The 17,629-nt window shown below is 41.2% G+C and overlaps 1 protein-coding gene across 1 annotated transcript in view; it reads left to right on the forward strand.

The window, feature by feature from the left end:
* The first annotated feature begins 975 nt into the window (after positions 1 to 975).
* The window catches only part of PHIP (pleckstrin homology domain interacting protein), a 116,415-nt gene continuing 99,761 nt past the window's right edge, over positions 976 to 17,629 (forward strand). The window contains exons 1-6 of the mRNA XM_059835913.1: positions 976 to 1,021; positions 1,160 to 1,218; positions 1,382 to 1,411; positions 1,568 to 1,627; positions 12,664 to 12,814; positions 12,924 to 13,022. Coding sequence (XP_059691896.1) covers positions 976 to 1,021; positions 1,160 to 1,218; positions 1,382 to 1,411; positions 1,568 to 1,627; positions 12,664 to 12,814; positions 12,924 to 13,022 — 445 coding nt within the window. The remainder of the gene's footprint in view (positions 1,022 to 1,159; positions 1,219 to 1,381; positions 1,412 to 1,567; positions 1,628 to 12,663; positions 12,815 to 12,923; positions 13,023 to 17,629) is intronic.

Raw genomic sequence — 17,629 nt, forward strand, 5'->3', positions numbered from 1 at the left:
GGCCCCGGGCACAATGCTGCGAGAGTAAGAAACACCAAGGCGTGACACTGGCACTTACGCGCAGACGCCAAATCCGCGGCGCCCCGAGGCCCCTGACGGGCTCGGAGGGAGCCCGGGGCCGCCGAAGCCCCGCGCCCGGGAGGGGCCTGGCTGCGGGGGATGGGGGAGCCGCGGCGAGCGGGGAGGGAGGAGGGCCGGGCTTCCTCAGCCCGCCTCCCCAGCGGGGCCGCACTCCCCGAGGGCATTTTGGCTTCGCTCGCTTCCCATTTCTGCGACACTGAAACTCGGTAACTTCCAGCCTCCCCGCCGCCGCCGCCGCGAATAGCCGCTGCCCCGCCGCGGCCCCTCCTCCCCGTGCGTCGTATCCCTCCGCGCTCCGGCCGCCCGCACCTCGCAGAGAAAGCGCCTTTCAGCCGCCAGCCCGCCGCCTTCCCGCCCACCCCGCCTCTGCCGCTCCGACATCTTCTGCCTGAGCCCGCCCGCCCGCTAATAAACACGTAGCGCTCGCCCTCGCCCCTTCTCCCCTCAGCCGGGCAGCGCCGGGGGCCGGCGGGGCGGGAGAGGGGGCAGGAGAGCCCGGCTCCCCCTTTCCCCGCCTGGCCGCCCCCGCCGCCGGGGACTGAGGGGCGCGGGGGGGAGGGGCGGCGCGCGCGGCGCGGCGCGAGGGGCCGGGAGGGCTGAGGAGGGGGGCGCGGAGGAGGAGGAGGGGACTCTTTCTCCGGGCGGAGGGATCGCGCTCGCGCTGGCTGGCGACGGCGGCGGCAGCGGCGGCGTTGGCGGCGGGTTGCTGTGAGTTGTTGTTTCCTCCTCCTGCCCGTGGGTTGAATGGTGGAGCCGAGACTCTTCCTGGTGAACGAACAGTGACAGCTACCGGGCGGGCGGACGCGTTTCGCTGGGCCCCGACGCTGCCGCGGGAGCGCGGCCCGACCCCCCCCCCCCCCTTCCCCCCCTCCCCTCCCCGGTTTTCGCCTCGCCATGTCCGGGGACGGCGGCAGCAGGCACACGGCGGAGCTGCGAGCGGGTGAGTGCCGGGGGAGCCGCCGTGCGGGGCGGCGGGAAGCGGGCGGGAGCCAGAGAGGGGCGGCGGGGAGGGGGAAGAAAGAAAAGCCCGCGGGGAGGGGGCGAGCTCCAGCCCTCACCGCCTCTCCTCTCCCCTCAGAGCTCTACTTCCTCATCGCTCGCTTTTTGGAGGACGGACCCTGCCAGCAAGCGGCTCAGGTAGGGGATGGGTGGATGGCGCCGCCGGGCCTGGCGGGGAGGGGGCGGCCGGGCAGGGCGGCGGATCGGGCGGCGCGCTCGCTGCCTCGTCCTCTTTCTCCCTGTTTTCTTTTTCTAAAACCGCCCCCCTTGTTTTATCCCCCCCCCTTTGTTGTTGCTGCAGGTCCTGATCCGAGAAGTGGCGGAGAAAGAGGTAAGCGGCGCCGCGCACCCGGCGCTCGCCCCGCCTGCGGCCTCCCTCCCCCTTCCCTCGCTCTCTCCCGCTTCCCCCGCCCCATCCCGGGCTCTGCTGGGGGTGCTCCTCGGGGAGGGGAGCCGCTCACGGGGTGTCCTCTCTTCCCTCCTCTAGCTGCTGCCCAAGCGCACGGACTGGACGGGCAAGGAGCATCCCCGGAGCTACGAGAACCTGGTAAGAGGAGCGGCCGTGGCCCGAGCGCGGTGCGGCGGGCAAAGTTTTTTTTCCCCTCACTCTCCCTGAGCCGCCCAATAAAAAAATTGAATTTCCCGCAAAAAAAAAATACAACTTAAAAAAAAAAAAAACTTTCGAGATTTTTTTTTTTTTTTTAAAACAACCTCGGCCACCTCCTCCTCCTTCTCTCTCTCGGCCCCGAGGGCAGACGCGGGGCGCTGCGGGGGGCCCGCGGTGCCGCCTGAGCGGGGCCGGCGGCGCGGGGTAAATAACAACAAGCGCCCTAATGCGAGAGCCCCGGCCAGGCCGGGCTGGAAATAGAGGTACGTCATGGACGTGGTGCGGGCAGGCGGGAGCCGCGCGGGGCGGGGCCAGCGCGGGCGGGCGGGCAGCAGGCAGGCGGCGGCAGCGGCAGCAGCAGCAGCAGGCGGCTGCCGGAGCCGGCCGGGCCGCCAGCAGGCGGGGGCGCTCTCCGCCGCGCCGCCCGCGCACACAATGGCGGTGCGGCGCATCGGGCCGCGGCGGCTCCTTCCGCCGGACCGGCCACGGTGGCCCCACGGTGGGCGGCTGTGGGGCAGCGGGCGAGGTTTGACCGGGAGCTCGCGTCCCAGGTCGCTGTGCTGAGGCGTTTTTTTCCCCTCGCTGTTCTGTCAACTTGCGTTGGGATCCACATCGGGGGTGGGTTGGTTTGAGGTGTCCTTCCTGGTTCGGTGTGTGCCCGCCTATGCTGGTAAGGTGCGTTATATGGCTTTGCGTTTTTTACATGCAGCGTATCTGGTGTTCAGGAATAACTGGACTTGCCAGGTTCATGTCACAAATTTGACTTCGGTGGTTTTTTGGTTTTTTTTTTTTTTTTAATCTCCCAGTGTGTGCTTTTCATTTCAAGTGTAGATCAGTGATTAAAAAAGAAAGTATTACTTGCAGTGGTGTAGTTACTGATAGCAGAAAGGGGCCTGTATTTTTTTTTATAGATGTTGTGAACTGCAGTAGTTGGGAAAACAGCAATTAAGATGTCTGAATTGTGTCTGTTAGCAACTTGTTGCTAGTATTGTTTTCATTACAGATGCACTGTTGTATAATTTAGTCTCTGAATTTCTGAATAGGATTTCAGAGGAAAGCTGAGCCCTGCTTGTAATGTTCATCAAAGAGAGATTTCCCTTCAGGTTTTCTGGTTGGTTATAGTAGTTATGAACTCCAGTACTTCTGAGACTTAGACAGACTTAGACGCATGGAGAACTTTTGAGCTCAGGCAAAAGGAGACGGAACAGTTCATGTCTGTAATGCATCCAATAAAGACTATTGGCGTAGATGTTATTTTAGTTATATTACGAATGTTACAGTATGAGTCATACGTATTTATTGTAGTTGAAACAGGTTTACATACTGCATTGGTTTTCTCTGGAGCAAGAGGTGGATTGGCCCAGGCATTTTAATGCATGTCGTGTGGAAGAATTGATAGCAATTGACTTGTTGAAAACACACGTACCAATACTTTCCAATTTTCCTGAAACCAAAGATCATAGAGAAATTCAACTGGGAATTTCAAAGTGTTGATACTTCTGTATGTTACATTATGCTATTCTTATTTATTTATTTGCAAGGCCGTGTTACCATTTCAAACAATGGTCAGAAGTCGCTTGATAAAACCTACCATGAATCTTTTATCCTATAAATTATAAACAGTTGGAGGTGCAGTCTTAATGTTGGATGGATTTGGGTTTCTTCTATATAGTCAGAATATAAAAGGATTTGAAGAAAGAGGAAGTGAGGAAAATGACATTTTAAAGGTTGAAGTAAGAAGACTTGATGAGAAATAAGTTCATTCAGACCCTTCTTTCCAAGAAACATGTTTTGTTTGTTGTAATGCAGGTAAATACTAATTTAGTCAGAATAGGTATGTACTGACGTAAGACGTACTTCCTCAAAATTTGGACTTGATCTTGGGTCCATATATTTGGAGATGTGATGCTGACTGGCTCCTTCCTCTTTTCCAAGTCTTCTGTTCCTAACAAAGTTTTCCTAGACTTCCTGATAAAGGTTCATATGCCCTTTTCCACCTTATTCCTACCTAGATGTTGGGAGGGGGGGAAAAGAAATTGGTTACGTTGTTCTTGATGCCTCTCCATCCTCTGTGTCTGCTCTTGCTTCAGTTGTCAAAGATGTGTGAACTTTGTATTACTTGACATTTTAGGCCTGTGAAAGCTGACGTGGAAGTGTATTTGCAGGGTGACAGTTACGTTTCATACAAAAGAAGTATTTTTCACCATGTTTTGTTTCATTAAACAAAAACTCATTTATCTCAAACCCAAGAATCTAGAGCTTTTAAGTTAGAACCTGATGATGAGCATACTTTCTGTTTCTTCATTTTTTTTTCATTTAAAAAAACCCCCTAGCTTTAAGATGCTGACTCTTCTTTCTGAAGAAAGCATGTTTTATCATGTTTTGGTACCACTTCTCAGACTTGAATACCTTGAGCTTTCACTAAGCTTTATAGAAGGGGCTGAAGGGAAAAAAGCTAAGAAATAAAAATACCAGTAAGTGTAGTGTTAGATGTCTGACTTCTACTCTAGGAGGGAATAAAGGCCCTGTGTAACAGGGGACAGAATTTAATCCCAGGCTTCTGTTCTCTTGTTTGCAAAAGCATGCCTTTTTTTATACATCTATTTAAGTGGATGTCTTTTCAAGAGATGATGATGTTCCTGGTTTTGTTCTCGTTTTGAAAACATTTAGGAATTCTTATTAGAGTTAACTTTCTGTTACTAGACTGAAATTCACAGCATTAGATATTTTATTTCTGTAACTTAATTTGTGCAAATAACGTTAAAACTGATGCAACTTTAATCTTGTAAATTACTTTCATTTTTCTGTTTGGTCAGTAAATGTTTCATTTTCTTATAAGCTAACACCATGCTGTGCAGCCTTGTAATGCTACAGGAAAATACAGGAGTTCAGAAATGCCGTTATACTATGTTTCATATTCTTAAGTGATTTTTCTTGAATTCGGATATTTCTATATTTTTCTACAGTCACCATTTGTGATATAAACCACTTGAATCTTGCTTTGAGAGTGTAGTCTCTTATTTCAGAGTGCCAATCTTGTTTTTATATTGTCAGTATTAAGATTTATATTTGTGCTATAACCGAAGACTTTCTGAGAATTGAGTCCTTGTCATGGTTTAACTCCAGCCAGGAACTGCTGGAGAGAGCCAACTGCTCTCTCACTCTCCCTTGGTGGGGTGGGGGAGAGAAACGGAGAAAAGGTAAAACTTGTGGGTTGAGGTGAAAACAATTTAATAGGACAGAAAAAGAAAAAAATAATAATAATAATAATAATGATAAAAGAACATACAGAACAAATGATGCGCACTGCAGTTGCTCACCATCCGCTGACTGACCCCCCCAGCTTGTTCTCGAGCAGTGGCTGCCCCCCTCCCCTGGCCAACTCCCCGCAGGTTTTTTTTTGTTCAGCGTGAGGTCATATGGTGTGGAATATCCCTTTGGCCAGTTTGGGTCAGCTGTCCTGGCTGTGTCCCCTCCCAGCTTCTCATGCACCTAGCAGAGCAGTGCCAGAAGCTGAAAAGTCCTTGACTTAGTGTAAGCGCTGCTCAGCAACAACTAAAACATCAGTGTGTTATCACCATTATTCTCATCTTAAATCCAAAACACAGTACCCTACCAGTTACTAGGAAGAAAATTAACTCTATCCCAGCAAAAACCAGGACATGCTGGTTGGCCACTTTCAACCTGAGTATACCAAGGATGGTGGGACTCTTCAGTAACAGATCTCAGGATGTTTTGTATTCTCTTGCATTAGTTGTGAAAACTTACTAATTGTAAGCCAGCTATTCTTCTCTTCTTTTTGAAAGACTGAGGATTTCTTATGGTGGGGACAGAAATTGAGTTTTAAGAGTTAACAGTTCACTTCAGCAGAGCGAGGCAGCCTTATGAATTGTTTATAGATTGTGGTTAAATGTGTTGTTTAAGTGTTGTGTCATTAGGCTTTAAAACACATTTGTTAGGGTCTTGACACATGAACAAGCTATGGTGCATCATTTGACTCCAGGGTAATTATTTTTGCGTGTTGCAGCTTCACTACGGGTGTAGCTGCTCTAATTGTACGCTGTGGATGAAAGCTATGCATTTCTGCTGCGTCCTTTGTGTAGGCATAAGCGCTCGTCCCAATGTGCGGTCAGTCGGATAAGGGAGCTGAACTGTCTGAAAAATGAACAGTATAAAAATCATTTTCAGATGGTTCAGCTCTCCTTTTGTGTTCAGCAACGTGGGTCCTACCACCACCATGAGGAAGATGATAGGAATGTGTGTGGAGGGCTTGGGGAATGTGGTGGGGTTGCTCCTTTTCAGAGCAAAGTGGACTTCAGCTGGATGAAGCCGACTGTTAAGATTCTCCGCAGCAAGTTAGAGCTACTGTAGAAGGTGGTTGGGTTTTTGTTGTTTGGTTGGTTTGGGGATTTTGGGGGGTGGGATTTGTGGGGGTTTTTTTGTGGGGTTTTTTGTTTGTTTAAGGTCTTCTAGGGTACAAGCATCCTAGTGTATATGATCAGAACCATTGTGTTAACTTCCTTTTTCTTAACGGAAGTATTCATGTAACTGTCATTTTCTCTATTGAATTAGAATTTTATTCATGTTGGTGGTGGTTGAAGAGGGAGAAGGTAGGGAATTCACATCAAATAGGGAGACAGTGCAATGGATTTAGTGGGCAGTATGCCTTGTTGTTCTCAGGAACTGTTTATTACTGTTTTGCTAACATTTGTTCTGCCTTCTTCTCCTGCCCACAATTATTAAATGTGATTTAAAGTGAAAATGACAAAACTATATTTTTAGGCCATCCATCCCACAGTTCGTTCTTTTTGGTTATGCAAAGGTATGTGAAGTTACAGAGTATCTGTGGGACTGGGACACTGAGTACATTGACACTGTATTTCATTGTTGGTATAATACCTACCATAGTAAAGTCCTTTAGGCAGCATTGTGGTTACTGTTTAATAATTCTGTTTCTTAATAAGTAACCACATAATAAGTGGTTTGTTTCTTCAGGAAATCTTGTGCTGTAATGGTATTCAAAGAAATAGGGAGCAAAAATAAAACTTGCATTGATTCAGAGGGCTCTGTCATCATCTAGTTTTCGTTATTAACAGTATTTTGGGGAAAGTCTATACAGTGTTTTGGAACGTGGTCTGAAAGACTTGGCACTGGAGGTAGGAAAACCTGTGATGTTTGTGAGCCTTAGCAATGTTTTTGGTCTGATTATCAGTGCTTCTATTGGACATACATCAACTTAAATTATTTCCTTTTAGTTCTAAAAGACAAGCACTTCTATTCTACATATTATTTTCGTAGCTGGGAATTTAGGTGATGTTAGAGCCTCTCTCATCAAACTTCTTATGTTTTGATGAGGAGGAACTCTCGTTCATTGTGTGAAATACCACATGTTTGTTCCACAGATAATGAAGAGGATTGGCTAAGTCAGCTGTTCTGTGCTAGTTCTTTCAAACTGAGACTAAGAAACACTGATGAGAGGTGGGCTACAGAGGAGTATCAAGTTTCTAAGGTGTACCTTTTATTTAAAAACAAAAACCCACAAAACCCCACAAAACAGTATGAATGAGTTTAAGATGAGCAAATAGGTACAGGTAATCTAACAGTAATAGATGCAGTGGAATGTTCATAAGGCTGAAAATGCTACTACTGTTCATACCTTCTCGTGTGGTAAGTAGCAAGCTTGCAGCAGTCTGCTTATATTAAGGTTTGAGTTTTTTATCTGCTCTGGCCTCACACCTATTAAAAGTATTAAATAGTTGAAAAATTAGTATGTTCTTGGGGTGGCTGGTTCTATATAGGTCTATATAGACCTATATTGCTGGCTGTATATAGGTCTATTTCATTAGAGAAAAACTAATCTCACATTAAAATCACAGGCATTCCTACAGAAAATAGTGGCTAAGTACCTAATACTTTTAGCTTAAGCATAATTACGTTTATGTACTTCCATACATGAGAAATAAACATGCTTCGGGGAAAATAGTTAATTCTCCAATTCTTCCCTCCCTGTTGTCCGTTGCCTCCCCTCCCCCCCCCCCCCCCCCCCAAAAAAAAAAAATTAGAATGCTTCAGAGAAAAGTAATTGCACTTTATTGCAATTCCTAACTTGAAAGCGATAAGGCAGTGGCTGGTGGTACAGCGTACTCAATTAGATTGATGGTCTGATATAGTACAACAATTACTGTAATTTAATTTGGAGCTTGTTTTGGGTAATATGTTACATAGCAGAATAGTTAAATCTGGGATAGCTGCTGGTATTAGTAAGATTGAGCTCTCGCATCTTGAAATACAGGTAGCTGACTAACTTAGGTTTTGTTGTTAAATGTCCTTGTGTGGAAATGTGTTTTTCTGAAAGATCTTTACAGTCAAACTTGTAGTTAAGCATGTTAACTGTTAGCGTGGAGGGGGGGGAAAACCCAACAACAGTACTTCAGAGAACGTTTCCGTATTCGCAGTGCTTAGAGCAGAATCCAGAATAGGGTCATATTTTATTTGATGTCTAAAACACTGGCAGCGGATAACTGCATTATGTGTTACAAATTTAACTAAAGAGTCTAGGTCAAATCATGATTCTGTTGATGCATTCATTGTGATTCTGATGCTGAATTATTCTGCAGAGTCATGCAGAATGAAAATATAAGCACGTAGGTCTATTTCAAAGGTAATAAAGATTTGAATGTTAGTCCAAATAGCTGTGTAGCTGCATTTTGTGTATTCCCATGCTGTTTGTTTGGAATAAGTAAAGTTGGGGGTAGTAGGTAAAGGGTGAAGTTGAGGGTAATGCTGCTTCTTATTTTCTAGAAAATATTATTTGTGCTTAAGATCTGAAAATTTTGTACTTGGTAACAGAGTTCTGATTTTTATTACAGTAATGTTTTAAAAAAATGTTATTAACTTGTCTTATATAAAAAGTCTATTCAAACAAAAAGAGAGTTCATTATTATAAAAGCATATCTTGTGTGCATTTCTTTTGGAAGAAAAGAGAAGAATTAGATGTTGCAGAAAGCCTAATAGGAGGAGGAAAGAAACCAGCTAGAATTTCAGCTAGGTGGGACTGGCAGAGAAAAATCTGTGCTGTTTATATACTGTTTGACACCACAGTTTTGGAATAAGATTTAAAAATTCCTGATTGTAGAGTCCAGTTTTAGCTTTTCATTTAGAGCTGTATGAATTTTAAATACTTGTGCATCTGTTATTTTTTTTCCTTTTGCTTTTACTTTCTCCTCTTGGAATCAGGTTGATATCAAGACAAATTTCTGTCATTCTACTGAGCTGTCAGGAGCTTTTCTCTTTCTGACAAAGCTTGTAAAGCGTCCTTTTAAAAAACAATTTTACTTCTTTTTTGTTACTTAAGATCTGACTTCAGAGTACTTGACAGGGGGTGGGTTTTTGTTACTATTTGTTTTAAGAGGAGGACACAGGGTGGTAGGTGTGTTTTAGGTTGGTTCTAGCTTCTTTTTATAGTTTGTCAGTGCAAGAATGGTCTCCTGGTAGGCTGCAGCTTAGAACAATCAGAATAATGTTAGCTTTCAAGCCTCTTTGTCGTTTAATGTGTTACGTAAATTTCCTTACCTTGTCCTTTCTTGAGTTGTTGCTACTACACTGTGGTTCTCTTTTCTGCGTTATTTTTTCCTTTTTCAAAAGGGAGGAATCGGGACTAAGGTGAATTTCTCTTACACACTTTTTTCACTTGTGACTTTTGCTGTAATGCTTATAGTAAAACATACAAATTGGCACTGGAACAGGCTTCCTGGAGATGTGGTCAATGCCCCAAACGTGTCAGTGTTTGAGGCATTTGGATGATGCCCTTAGTAACATGCTTTAACTTTTGACCACCCCTGAAGTGGTCAGGCAGTTGGACTAGATGATCATTGTAGGTCCCTTTCAACTGAACTATTTTATTAATATTGTTGAAAGAAGATGATTATTTTTTTCTGATGGAGAAGAAAGTACTTCACCTGGAGAAAACTTACTTGATAGCCTGGTTTTAATAGATTAAGTTCCGCCATTTCCTTCTTTATAGAAGGAACAAAAGGGAAAGAAAGAAGTCCAACTAAAACCTGTAATGAAATGAGGGGTTTTCCCTAGCAGATTTTACAATGAAATAAAGCTTACTTTTTATTTTTAAGCTTCTTCTGTGTGCTTTAGTCTTACATAGGAAAATGAGAGCCAAATGTTGACTGGGTATGGTTCATGAAATAGTTTTATAAACTTCCTGGAACTGACAAGCGTTTAGATGGCCAGTGTCACTTTTTTTTTTAAGTGTATAACTCACTCAGTATTGTTGAATCTGTTAATGAGCTGGTTGTGAATGCTGTTCAGTAGCGAGCAATTATTATTCAGACAAATGCTGTGCAGAAGCATCACAAAACTACTGCATAACTTGGCATAAATAGCTGTTTTCACACAAATGGGCTTAAATGAGGAGAGACTGTAGTGTGGGTGTAAGGTATATATTAAGACAAGATCTTTAATAGGTATGATCAAGAATAATACAAATAGATCTGCCTTTTCAAAACACTTGCTTTAAAAACTGCACGAGGAATTGAGCCTACCTAGTTTCTGCTAAAATAAAAAAATGAACACATGGCTTATGACAAATCATGAGAAGTATGACTCAAGATGTCAGCTAGCTTTAGTTTTGGAATGTGTCAAAGCCGATCTGCTTCATTTACTTTAGATCTTGTGCATTTGTGAAGATGTGTAAAACTGAAGGATCTTGATCAGGATAAAATGACAACTGTATTGCGTACTTATTCTAATGTTTGTGGTTAAACCAAAAAAAAAAAAGACTTCTTATTAATCTTTGAGAGACAAGTTCAGATTCTACAGACATGAAGTCTGGTTTCAGATAGAATTCTACGAAGGGCAGTATTTGTTAAGTTTTTGCGCTCCTTTTAATAGGAGAAGAAAAGCTAAGGAAACGGATCAGGGCTGTTGATGGCAGAAACTGTAAATAGCTTTGTCTCTACTTATGTCTATTCTGATATTCTAGGGCTCTCAAGCATGTATTTTGACTGTGATTCCTCCTTTAAGTAGAAAAAAAGCAAGTTTATTTGCATGTTACTGGTAGGAAAAATGAATCAGAATAGCAAGTTCTTAATTCAGTGGGTTATTATTTTGCCACTCTTCTAACAGGGTGCCTGTCTGATGACATTAAATTTAGTAATTTTAAATGACCTGTATAACCAACTGTAACTTTATAAAAAATATTAAATATAATTTCTAGGGTTTTTTTAAGAAAAGCCTTTTTATTTTTTTTAACTTGTGTGAATTTTGTAAGTCATTTCACTTCTAAGCAGTCAAATTCACGCAGCTTGCAAGGTCTTCTACAAATGTAACATAATTCACAGAAGGAAAGCCCCGCTTTCCTGGAAACAGCTAAACTCTTGCCTGCCGATGGAAAGTAGTGAATGAATTCCTTAATTTGCTTTGCTTGCCATGCAGCTTTTGCTTTACCTAATAAACTGTCTTTATCTCAACCCACAAGTTTTCTCCTTTTTACCCTTCTGATTTTTTCCCCCATCCCACTGTGGGGGAGTGAGTGAGTGGCTGTGTGGGTCTGAGCTGCTGGCTGGGGTTAAACCACGACAGGAGCAAACAAGAAAACTTCCTCCTTCGCAGGAAGGTTGCGTTGGTGGTGGTGGGAATTACTGGTGTAAGCAAGGCTTTTCCAGAGACTCAGTTTCAGACATCAGCAGTCTTTATGTTAACAAACTGCTGGAATACATGAAGCGATTACAGTATGTCAGCAAGATAGGAGCGCATTTGATGAAGAATGAGGTATATTCCTGTTAATTGGCTGTAATACGGAAGCATCATTCTGCCTAAAATGTCAGTCACGGCCTTCTCTAGTTGCAGAGTAACAAAACATCACAAGCTTTTACTGCGCTTTTTTTTTTCTCTTCTGCAAAGTAAAACTGTAAAGACGTATTTCAGGCTATATGAAGGATAAAACTACTACATGCCAAATCCTTCACAAGAACTGAAGAAAACAGAGTTTCTATCCCCCCCCTCTTAATTTTATTGTTTTAAATTTTCTTTGTTATACTGTAAGCTGACAATAGCTTATGCATTTTAAAAACGCTATTTCTTAACCGAAATCTTAATAGGATTTTACTGTTGTCGCATACACATTTCAAAGCTTTTTTCATTGTTATGCAAGATGATCTTCTGATCTAGAATTACAGTAGTTCGAAAGAATGAACTGGTTTTGTCTGGGCAGTCATTAATACTGGTTCAACATTGTTATAATCAAATGGTGAGAAGATCTGTTGCTGATAATAAGAGCTTGTTTTGGTACTGTGCAGTTGAAAACTATGAGCAGTTACAAAAGCTGGTCATGTTTGTAGCCTAATAGAGTACCACATATACCAATTATAAAGTTGAATTACTTAAGACAACATTTTAGTTGAAAAGCTTTAAATGTTATAAAAAAACAAACACCAAAACCAAAACAAACCCAATTGCGGAGCTTCAACGAGGTCTTGTAACTTAGGTGAATTGAGGCAGAATGTTTTTGCGTTGTCTTTTACAAAGCTGTTATTTATTTGGTATATGTGAATCTTGCAAGAATTCTGTAAACTTTGCTGTCCTTACAGTCTTTGTCTCATCTTTATCTTACAACAATGTAAATTGGCCAGACCACTATTTAAATATAAGCCTGAATATATACTTTACATTTTTCACTGATATGATAAAGGAGCTTATTAGTCTATGACCAACTGTGCCTTAAAGTCAGAAAGTAGTAAATACCAACAGTTCTGTACGAAGTGGCATGTGCTGAATAGAAGAATTAATTAGGACCAGCTGGAATGAATTATTGTACTTAAAGGTCATTATTTGTTTTTATCCTTAATACACTATCATTTTCTTATGAATTCCTGTAACAATCTGGAAGAAAAAAAGGTGAAAGCAGTAATTCTTCACAAATACTAAGTTCTTTATCAGATGTTTTGTTTGCTTTCATATAATAGGTGAAATACTACAGACACTTGGCACCTGATCACTTGCTTCAAATATGCCATCGACTTGGACCGCTTCTAGAGCAAGAAATTCCCCAAAGTGTCCCTGGAGTGCAGACATTATTAGGAGCTGGCAGACAGTCTTTGCTTCGTACAAACAAAAGTATGAAAATTTTATGAGATTTTTGAGAGTTCTTGATATTTCATGCCTCTTCTGTGTTTTTGCATGAAAAAATGCTTGCCTACATTTTTTGTGTAATTCTTTTAAAAAGGTTGCAAACATGTTGTGTGGAAGGGATCTGCTCTTGCTGCACTACATTGTGGGAGGCCTCCAGAGTCCCCTGTAAATTATGGCAGTCCACCTAGTATAGGTAAGTCAATTTTATTCTGGCGTTGCCATTGTAATACCTAACTCCCAGCATGATTGATTATTGTGATGATGAGAGCTAAGTAGTAGTTCTGTTTATATTTGTCCTTGTTTGTGTCATATACCTTACCTTTAGTATTATTTTTATGAAGATGATGTGTTATCGTATTTACCAGTTTGTATGTGGGTAAAAAATGGGTAGTGTAAATTCATAAACTAGTTCTGCTCTGAAGCTAATTTTGTCTTTGAAGTATGAAATGGAATAAAATATATTTCAACAGTGAATACATACAAATAAAACTTTTTCTTAAAGATGTAATAAAGCTGTCAGTAGATAAATAATTAGTGCCATATAACAACTTAAAACCAGGACAGCATGGCCTGCACCCATTGTTGGGGAGAGTAAGTCACGTAGACTGGTAATGGTTTTCTTTGGAAAGATTCGAGTATCACGTAGAAGTTATTCTTTTTGCTCTCTGGTCCATTTAGTAATTTTTTTAGCAGTGCTTTAGCTTGCTGTGCTATATCAGGAAGCATGCGTGTGCTGTCTGTACTGTTGAAAAAATGAGATGCTGGAGGTCAGGGGTATTCTTTTTCTTTTTTCTTTTTTAGTTACTATTTTTAAGCTCTCATATGGTCACTAAAACAAGTTTGTTAGCTTTCAATCTTTTAACAAGAAGATAGATGTTTTTTTAATTGCTAGAAGAATCAAGATGTGTGGTATTTTAGATTTGTTTTAAGGAGCATCCTTTTTCTCTTGTCATGAGTAGGAAAATGTGCAAAATCAGTTGTGTCTTTTCATCTTTCTCTGCTGATGCCCAGGGAAGGGGGAGTGGTTAAGACCAAATTACCAATGTGGATTATACCAAAACAGTAGTGTTTTATACCAAAACAGTAGCTGCAGATAGATGTGCAGTGTTGGATGACAGTGGGCAGAGAATAGCTGATTGATTGGCTCCTGATCAGGTGCAGCTGCTGCAAAGACAAAGGTTTCTGTCTTGGCAAAAAAGAGAAGACTGAAGATATATTGGGGGAACCGATGAATAACAATGTACAAATATATAGCCAGGTGCTTTTCGGAACAGAGGCGTGTTTAATGTGGTAACTTGACATTACAATTTTTAATCTCTAAACTCCTTTGGAGGCTATTGGTAGCCTGTACGTTCTCCATTAATTGGGTTATATATAAAAATAACTGAGAGAGCTCCATTTGGGATATTTATATTATTTCTAATGTTGAAGAAACTCAAAATCAAATCTCAAAACATGTACCATTACACTTTACCCAGAGAATTATAGTTCTCTCTTAGTAGCTGAAGCAGAAGCATGCTACAGCTAAGAAGCTCTTAGGTTGAGCACAGCCAATTTTGACTTGGTCAGATGGCAAAGTATTTGGTGTCCTAGCTCTTCCATTTTAAAGCACAAGTTTCATGCCTTTCCATGATATTTCTGTAGATACTTGGAATATAGGTTTTGCTGGGTGTTTAGTGCTAAGTTTTCACAGCCTCCTCAGCTAGTACGTGTATTGGTCAGAGGTGGCTCACTTAAACCCTCACATAGCACCTGCATCCGTTCAATGTGGTTTTGTTTAGAGCTGCTATTTTGGTATTCATGTAGAGAGTTCTTTCTGTGTTGTGCTCTAGATGTGGGGGAGCAAAATGCTTGCTGGTGTGTAGAATAATTCCCCTCTTGAGTGGCTGTGCATTGGCTTGAAGATTGTAAACTTGGAAAATCATGGGCTAGATTAGCAGCTATTTCTGCAAGGTGGCTAGAGGACTGAGCTTTCTGATAGCTAAGATGTCTTTAGTGGTTGCCTTACCGTTTCCTTTACTTGGGAATACATTTTAAAACATGTTGGAGAAATCAGAGTGGAAGAGGACTGTTTTGCATTGTACTGTAGCTTTCTCCATGGTATATAGTTTTTAAAGGGAGAAAGACCATTTTATGAAATCCATGGCAGCTGGAGTTCAAAGAAAGTTGTAGAATTGCTGTGGTAGTGGAATTAAATGTTAAGAAAAATAACTTTCAGACTCTTTTTAGGGAAGAACAAGTGAGGCTTTCTAAAAAAAGTGTTATTTTTATTGAACCTTTTGCAGAGCACTGAGTATTTGCAAAATTACAGTTATTTCAACATACCACTTTTTTAATGACCAATAATTTCCTTTTCCAAGCATAGAGATAAGTGCTGGAAACAGAATGTTTTCAACTGTGAAGTGTATTTGGATTTTTTGGATGTCTGGTTCACAGCTGTGTGTTAAAGCATTTGTTTTTGATTTATCCTGTTCTAGTCTGATCCTCTCAATTAAATCATGAACTGGAAAGACACTTCTTTTTAGAAATTGAACTAGAAAATTTTGTTCTGTTCCCTTAAATAACTTCTCCATTTTTCCCTGGGAAGGCTGTATTCTATGTATTTGTCCAACAAAAAAAAAATTGGAACCTATTATTCTTCAGGGTGTATGTATTTCAGGTGGAGAACCCACTAATGCTTGAGGAACAGAAAAGATACTGAAGTCTTTCTACCTTATGCAGGAAAACTTAATTTACATTTCACTGAACATAGAGAAGTATTCATTTGTTGCCTAGCCTGATGAACCAATGCATTTATGATGCTGATGCGATATTCTTTAGAATTAAATTTTTGTGTATGTTGTACCAGCTGCCTTGTAGGTAGCTGGTTTATATGCAGTTAAAATACATCTGTACAAATATGTACTTTTCCAGGAAACTACAGAATATCTGAAGAACATAATAAAGAGAAACAAAACTTGAATACGGAATAATCTTTGTCCAGTTGCTATCACTTGTGCAACATAGCTTACAAAAAGTTGCTGAAGTGCTTAATTAAGACCAGAAAGAGCGATGTCATATGTTAGTTTGTTTTGTTAAAGGTCCTGTTTTCTTGGATGCAGAAACAGAAAAAGAACTCTCAGTAATTCTCAGGAACTGCTGAAAAAACATAGGACCAAACCAGAAAGTTTTGAGAGCTTTGAGCTCAGAGCTCTTGGAGAAGCTGCTCACTCAGGTGTGAAGACCTGCATGAGACTGGCTGTTTGCCCCAGACAACAAAGAATGTTTTTCCTGACCAATGAATATATCTGCCTTTCAAAAACAGTGTTTCATGGTCTTGCTGAATAGTCCACTTCAAGAAAAGTTCTGAAGCATTTTGCATTTTTCTCACAGTTTCTTTATTAGATGCTGCTGCTGTTCTGGCTGTGAAAAGAATGTGAGGTTCTGAACCTGGTGTAGATGTCTGATTTTAGATACATAGTAAATACTTTAGGCTGAAAAGCTAACCTAAGAGTATTTCATGTAACCATGTTATTCTGTTAATTATAGTAAAAAAACTAAAGGAAAAGACTGCCTTGTGTTAAAGGATCTGTGTAAAAGTAGACTTGAATAAACTTGTAACAAGATGTTAAAGTGAATTATACTAAAGAAAATTACTTCTATAGCTTATTTTTTCTTCTATAACAAGAAGTCTTATGGTACTTACATTTTGAGTAAAACACAAACTGAATAAACACATAGTGAAAGCAAGTGGGGTTGCATTGAAGTCAGGGAACAGTTTGGAAATGTTTGAGATGGTATAGCTTTCACTTGTTTTTACCTTCTGCCTTTCCAAACATCTCACCTCCCACTTCTCTGAATTGGTGAGGGTTGGCAGTTACTTTCATTGAGCAAATTAATATTATATGTAAAGTTTTAGATGTATATAGAATTTTTATATTTTCAGAAATGCTTCAGTGAGGAGTCAGTATACTTTTACCTTCACGAAATGCCCAGAGACAAGTTCTGGCTTGATCAAATTGCTAGCTTAACCACTTTACTTGGTTGACAATCATCTGTAAGCCAGGACACTCGGAGTACTGCATAGAGTTTAGAAGTTGAGCAGAAAAATGGTGGGAAGGAAGAAGTCAATTCAAGCTGCTTTTATTGATCTTGTATATCTTTACAGAAGGGTAAAAAAAACCCAACAACCCAAAACTGGTTGCTTGATACATTCAGTCTTACTGGCTGAGAGAGTGAAGGGAGGAGTCTAGCAGTCTCTTTTTATTATTATTTTTAACAATGCTGAATGCCTTGGTATTCATTAGAGGTGTGTCTAGCTCTCAAGTTATGAAACTTGATTCAATATGGGTAAGAGTTTTAAGTGAAGTATATTCTTCAGGTGTCCCAGGTTTCTTCTGAATCTGGTTCTATTTTTGTGCGAATGGAAGGGGAACAAAGGTGGATTCTGTTCTTCAGAATAGAACTTCCGTTAATTAAATACAACTCCAGAAAGGGAGAAAATGAAAGATAAGCCATAACGGTTTGCGTGTGTTCTTTTTTAAAATGTAACTTATACTTGGTACATGATTAAATTGGGTTTATCACTGACTAGTGGATAAGGCAGATTACTGTCCCCCATCTTTAAGGCATATTTCACATTCCAGGATAAGACCATGTAAATAAGGTGATGGAATTGGTCACTTTGATAACTAAAATGGGAAAGCCGAGGGGAAAAAAAAATCAGCAAAGCTAATACTGCCATATCTTTCAGACTCCCAAATTTATCTTCCTTTTAGAGATTGCTGATTTTCTTTGAGCTGCTTGTTCTGTTTTGTGTGG

The sequence above is a fragment of the Gavia stellata genome, chromosome 2, assembly GCF_030936135.1.
Source record: "Gavia stellata isolate bGavSte3 chromosome 2, bGavSte3.hap2, whole genome shotgun sequence".
NCBI classification, from domain to species: Eukaryota; Metazoa; Chordata; class Aves; order Gaviiformes; family Gaviidae; genus Gavia; species Gavia stellata.